Genomic DNA, 6718 nt, shown 5'->3' with positions numbered 1-6718 from the left:
GATTTCTTTCGGCAACCGACGCGAGGTCACGCCGGAAGTCTTCGTATCGTAAATGCGGATTCGATTTGGATATCGTATTTCTTCGAAATTATGGTGAGTGTATTTTTTAACGGCCTAAGATACAAAAGTATTTAACTTATGATTTCGAAAATTATGGTGAGTGTATTTTTTAACGGCCTAAGATACAAAAGTATTTAACTTATGATTTCGAAAATTATGGTGAGTGTATTTTTTAACGGCCTAAGATACGAAAGTATTTAACTTATAATTTCGAAAATTATGGTGAGTGTATTTTTTAACAGCCTAAGATACAAAAGTATTTAACTCATAATTTCGAAGAAATACGATATTCAAATCGAATCCGCATTTACGATACGAAGACTTCCGGCGTGACCTCGGGTCGGTTGCCGAAAGAAATCCGTTGAACTGGTGTACAGTGAGCTCCAAGTACGGGTCAGAACAAGCGAGGTAGTATGTGAATACAGGCAAATTTCATGGCTTAAAGACGCGAAGACTAATCTCTAATGCGACTTTCTCGGTTCTATAGGGATGTGAGAGAAGGGTCATGACTAAAATTTGGCGCTGGAAAGAAAATTCGAAGACGTACGAGGTTTCAAAGACTCGTGATGGCTCGCTTTTGGATCCCGAGTTTCCAACCTTCTCTTATTTCTTACTGGTGGGGGGAAAAATCCTTAAAACGGGCTAAATTCAAAAAATAACCACGCAGAGCGAAAGAAGTGCAATTTCTCAATGATAGGGTAAAATTTCGAGGCTTTATTTCACGTTTTGATGATTTTATTGAAATTTTTGATGATTCCCCATACATTTCCTTATAACAGGACACCACAGAAACCAAGCTTGGGCTACCTGTGTTCAGACGTATTGGTGAGTGTATTTCAACTGATTCCTTGCAATCTGGCTTTGCATTCTAGGCGTATTTTCAATGGTTTGGGATAAGATATATTTCCAATGCTTTCTTTTAGCACACTATAGAATACCCCACTTTTTCTTTGTGTTTTCTTGTATACTCCCTCTCGTGCCAGTGAAGACTCCTGTGTAAACTCGAAAATACAAGTGCATTATGGGATATTTTATGGTATGCGAATTTAAAAAATATTTGTAAAAAGCCGGCTCTCCGAGGTAATTATATAAATGTCAATTTCAAATGCATAGCTGATCAACGTAGCAACTTTCGTTCTCGAAAAAATAGTAAATAAGCATTTAAGAATCTTTGCATAACACTTTGTTATTCGTTTAATAACAAGCTTCTTTTTTTTTTTTTTTTGCGCGGCATTTAATTATGGAGTGAGGTTGAGTTTGATACTGTGAATTATCAAAACCGAGGTTATGTTGATATAATATATGATATCGTGCGAAAACCGAATTCACCGATTTGTTTTAGTATAATTATTGTCAGCGGAAGAACAAAAATTCATTATAATTTAATATTCAGCTTTTGAAACAAAGCAAAAATATTTCCATCTCTGTTGTGACCTTTCAAGGGCGGATCCAGCCAAAATCTTAGGTGGGGGTGGCTTTTTGAGTTCCTTCCGTCAGCACAACGGAAAACAAATTAAAAAAGCATCTAATTCTTCAGTTTTGTTTGTTTTTTTCCCTGCTGATGGGCAACTTTACGCCCCCTTTGCTCCCCCCCCCTTCTCCTGGATCCGCCCTTACCTTTACAGATGACTGATGGGTTGCAAGCATTCCCAAGAGAGTTAAAAGACAAAAGCATTGCGGCCATTGTTTGTGGCGTTAGAGGCCGCGATGACGTAACGTGCAATCGAAGAATAGTTATGTAAGTTCACTCGCTATCAAAGAGGCCAAATAGTGAGCACAATGCATAAAATCTGAAAATCTGTGTAATATCGCTTGATATTTTTATACGGTAAAAAATATATATACTAAACTGTTTTCACGTTTCTTGTAATACGTTTTTCACTGAAAACAGATTAATGAATGGCGTGAAACTATTTTTAAAATAATGCAAATTAGCTTAAAGCAGATGCGCATTTTTGCGTTTGACGTCATCCGTAGGTTTCCTACTCGTAGCCCGGTCCAAAGTATCTTGTATTTCACTTTTTTTGAGTCGAAAACCGAAAACTAAGACGTCTAGGATTACACTTCATTTCAGTTAGCCCGCGTTTCTTGGCGGTTTGCGGAGTTGAGGAGAGAGTCGAAACACCGCTGACCACCAAGCAACGCAGTCTATAATCATATTCCTTCGAACCACTACGTTTTTATGGAAAAAGACAATACTTTTGAACAGCTAGGTTTCGATCGACAATTAACAACGTGCTCTAAGCGTAGCTGCTTTTCTTTGCCAGATTCTCATACCCTGGTATTTTTTCATAGTGTTGGGCGGCAGCTTGGCTTTCTTCACCGCGATGTAATGATTCATACGCAGGCTGTTTCACGGTTTGCAGCTCCATGTACTCTGCCGTTTTTGTTTGCTTATTCGCTTCCACTTTCGCTGCCCTCGCAGCGTCGTCTAACGTCCCATAAACAGTACTAGTACCGCCTGGCGTTTGGCCTAATTGCGCGTAATGTTGTACACTTTGACTCTCATCTTGGATCACTTGCTCTGGTGGTTTGAGAGGGTTAGTTACGACGCCACTGCTTGACTGGATGACGTCACTCTCGAGTGCTTCGTTATCATTGGCGTCAGCCATTACGTTTTGCCCTTCATTATTTTCTCTATTTCTTCGTAATAGACAAATCAGGTAGACGATGCATATCACCATAACAACGATAATCAATACCAAAGGAAGTATGAAATACATTACTGTTGATAAAAGAAAGAATTGGTCGATTATTTCATATATCTATTCCAATATACACATCTTTACCTTGGGTATACTTTTCCCCCATTACAGACCACTTGTCATTCCCTTGAGTATCATTTCTTTGTTTAATGGTTGCACATGAAAAGACACACGAATATGGATACAGCTCAAACGAAGAATCTTATTCTTGAAATAACGACAAGTGGTTTGAAATGCCAAAACATAACGCCCGAGGTTATGAGGTGTATTTTACGAATAAAACCCTGAATCTCATTACCATTCATTGTTGGGTTTGGTTCTTGCTGCCTTGGGTCACCTGCGGCAGAACATTCCTTCACTTCATATCTGCTCGTCGTGAAAGTAACAGTCCCCTCACTATTAGTAGCATTGCACACATAGGTGCCAAAGTCTTCATCCTTCACAGATTTCAAAACTAGTTTATTTCCTTCGATCTTTGAAGCAGAATCATCATCAACCACTACATCATTTTTTGTCCAAGTAAATCTTACTGAGCCTGTCTGTTCGTTACTTGTCAGGCAGCCAAGTGTTATGGCGTTACCTTCTGAAGTGCACAAAGACGAAGTGGATGATTTTGTTTTACTCGTATCTTAAACGAAGAAAAATATAAGTTGTTGGAATAGATCAGCTCAAGTCAGCTAAAATAGACTTAACCAATTTCCTCAAGCATACGCCAGACCAATTATTTTGCGCGAGAATTTACCCTGCGTCCAATCAAATACCCGAAACACGGCACCAACATCGTGCGGACACGGTCACGCAAAGGTCACGCTATTTCCAGGCCAATCAGATTGCGCGAGAAAACAATAGGACAATTAAAAGTTCTAGAAAACATCGCGGTCACGGCAAGGCACGCATAAGGCACTGAGCTTTTCACAGTCATACGAAACTGCTCTAGTTACTTAAAGTAATTTGCGAAAGTTTGCTACTTTAAACTAAGGTTATTCAACTTTCCATAGACCTAGTTCTTACGATCTTTTCTCATAACGTACAGCAGACTAGAGTAATATTTATTTGTTTAAAGTGCACATGAACCCTTCAACAATACTTTCAGTACTGATTCTACATGAAGTAAATAGTTGAATGGTAAAATATTTCTTGATTTGAGTGATGCGTTTGTAAGTCATGAAGGTTTATACTTCCAATATGCTAATTAGTGTGACGTCTATTAAGGCTTAATTAAATATACAAAATCGAACTGGTTCATAGAAACAGTATTTAAAAAGCATCATTATTTTACTCATGGCTTACATGAAAGCTATTTAAAATTTTTATTTTCAAAATGGTCAGCATTTAGTATTACTAGTTACAACAAAAACACTCCAATACCTTACCTGACGTCACCATCATTAACATATTGGAAGTATAAACCTTCATAACTTAGAGACGCATCACTCAAATCAAGAAATATTTTACCAATCAACTATTTACTTCATGTAGAACCAGTACTGAAGTATTGTCGAAGGGTTTATGTTCACTTTAAAGGTAGAACTATAGAAATCGAATGAATAGACATTTCGGAATTCGCTTGGATGACCACGAAACATTGGTTTGAAATCTAGACTTGATTCTTTTATTCATCAAGTCCAACATCGATCTGAAACCATTGTTTTGTGATCAGTCAAGCGAATTTGGGAAAGGTGTGTTTATGTATATTATGTGGGGTGTTTTAAGTAACGCTTCATCAGTCAGTTGAAATTTTATGCATCAAAAAATGAAATACTAAATTTGAAAAATTAACACTACAATGGACCCTTCTCAAACGTATCGTGGATGCGAGGCTAACATGGAAATACGAAAAAAAATGATACTGCCAATTCCATCGAAAAAAAGTGTGATTTCTTTGTTAGCCTCGCGTTCAAAATAATTTTAACAAAGGGTTCATTAAGGTTTCCTATCACTTTTCATGATGCAAAAACAACACTTTCTACAGTCAATTCAAAAAACGTTGTCGTCGACCAGCTCAAACCTACGCGACTGGACCGAAAGGAATATGGGTAAAAATCACTGAAGCGGTTAAATATTCGTTCTGAATTAATTGTTACCGCTAGTAATAAGATAATAATGGTGAGAAACAATCCATCAAATGCATGTCTTTGGGTTTAGGGAAAGAAAAACAAAGTAGTTATGATTCAGTTTCGAAAATATGAAGGCATTAAAAAAACGTCTCCTTCAACACTTCCCGCTCGCCTAAGAAGGTTCGTGCTGTAAACCATTATGGAGTCATCTCGGCTTCAATGATTACTACCCATATTTCCTTTCGGTCCAGTCGCGTAGGCTTGAATTGGTCGACGACAACATTTTTTGAATTGACTGTATGTACTAAAGCATTTCCTTAAGCAGGGCCATGATGCAACGCATTCTGCACGCATGCGCACTCACTTGTTAAAAAGCTAACAGTGCTGTTCGGTCCTGGTCCAACACTGGTATATCCTCTAACAAGAACAGTGTATTTTTCATTTGGTTTGAGCTTATCTATCATAAGCTTGGATTCCTTTGTCGAAGCTGTTAAGAATTTTTGACAAAAAGCATTTGATTGAGGTCTGTTCGTATCAAGATGCCAGATGATCTCGTATTTAGTGACGACGCCATTACTTTGCTTGTCTGTTAACGGTTGCCAGGTAACGAGGCATGTCGTAGCATTTACTTTCTTTGCTTGTGTGTTTTCGGGACCAATTTCAGGAACTGAAAGAAATTGATAGAAATATTATCAAACATAGGTTATGCAGTTTTGAATCTTGTTTTCACGAGTACTCAGCTGTTGTTTGCACCCAAGTTGTACCACAATGCATTTTGGTAATCGAACTCAGAAAAATCCTCTAGGCTTCCTGATTTACTTCTTTGACAATCCCCTGACATGCGCAGTATATTTTTCATCAAGTTAAATTTTCCCATTTCAAGTCCGCCTTTGCACAGTACAAATGTGTTCTTTTTCTTTTATGAAGGTCCATTGTATAGTAGAGCAGTTTCGCATGACTGTGAAAAGCTCACTGCCGTAAGCGTGCCGTGCCGCGACCGTGATGCTTTCTAGAATTTTAATTGGCTGATTTGTTTCCCCGCACAATGTGATTGGACTGGCATTGCCGTGACCTTAGCATGACCGTGTCCACGCCGTGTTCATGCATGTTCCGGGTATTTGATTGGATAAAAAATAAATTCCAGTGCAATGTGATTGGTCTGGCGTATCCCTTGCCGTGTCACTACCGTGTTCGTGCCGTGAGCTTTTCACAGTCATACAAAAACTGCTATAGAGAATGTACCTACTACGAAACAACACGAGTTGATTAAAATGCCATGGCTTTTGGTTGAATTGAACACACAACCGAGAGTAAGGCAGAGCAAAGAGAATTCGAAACTGGAGCCATTGATGCAAAATACATAAGAATTGCAAAATCAATGATGATCCCAATATACGTTTTGGTTCCGATTCATCATAAAATAACTGTTACAAATCTCGCGTTCTGGTTGGTTGGGAGCGCGTGCTTTATGAGACCACACAGCACACTGTATACTGATTCGTCCATTCGCATCCAAAATAACGGCTGTGCGGTGTGTAGATATGAAGCATTTGGAGATTGGCAGAACAATCTAGAAGTTGTTCCGCTACGCGTCGTGCTTCCCCTAACACTTCTTTGTGTTCTGCCAATAGAACTCTTGCACTACGTTGGATAGCAGAAGGATAGCAGCTCAATTTGGAGGATCAATTACAGGTTCAAATTCTCAGGAGGTTGAAATTGTTTTGTTTTGTCTTCCAAATTGAGCTGCTTCTTCTAACACGTCTCTCGTATTCTTCCGATCCCAGCGTGCTTTACAACTGCAAAATTGTGTTCATTGGTCATAAACTTTAAGTTGGATTTTCTTGGCCAAATTCCTCTTTAATTTTGAAAATTTTATTGAAACCCAACGGGGGCCCT

At 38.6% G+C, this 6718-nt stretch overlaps 1 protein-coding gene across 1 annotated transcript; it reads right to left on the bottom strand.

Moving 5' to 3' along the window:
- Nucleotides 1-872: 872 nt before the first annotated feature.
- Nucleotides 873-5596, bottom strand: LOC148905735 (uncharacterized). The gene is made up of 4 exons (XM_089040619.1): nt 5587-5596; nt 5187-5489; nt 3064-3393; nt 873-2785 (listed from the first exon to the last, which is right to left on the bottom strand). Exons 1-4 carry the CDS (start codon nt 5594-5596, stop codon nt 2301-2303), a joined length of 1128 nt encoding a protein of 375 aa, XP_088896745.1. The 3' UTR covers nt 873-2300.
- Between the last annotated feature and the right edge of the window lie 1122 nt (nt 5597-6718).

Source organism: Actinia tenebrosa, unplaced genomic scaffold, assembly GCF_029948245.1.
Source record: "Actinia tenebrosa isolate PJP-AT-01 unplaced genomic scaffold, QUT_ActTen_1.0 PGA_scaffold7__59_contigs__length_16204524, whole genome shotgun sequence".
NCBI classification, from domain to species: Eukaryota; Metazoa; Cnidaria; class Anthozoa; order Actiniaria; family Actiniidae; genus Actinia; species Actinia tenebrosa.
Note: the sequence above shows the minus strand (reverse complement) of the source record. Positions and strands in the feature narration are given on the sequence as shown.

Excerpts from the sequence above, each read along its gene's own strand:
- LOC148905735 (XM_089040619.1), bottom strand. Across the intron at positions 3,394-5,186 it reads CACTGTTAGCTTTTTAACAA|ATACGAGTAAAACAAAATCA; the intron begins GTGAGTGCGCAT and ends TCTTCGTTTAAG. Across the intron at positions 2,786-3,063 it reads ACCAAACCCAACAATGAATG|TAATGTATTTCATACTTCCT; the intron begins GTAATGAGATTC and ends TTTTATCAACAG.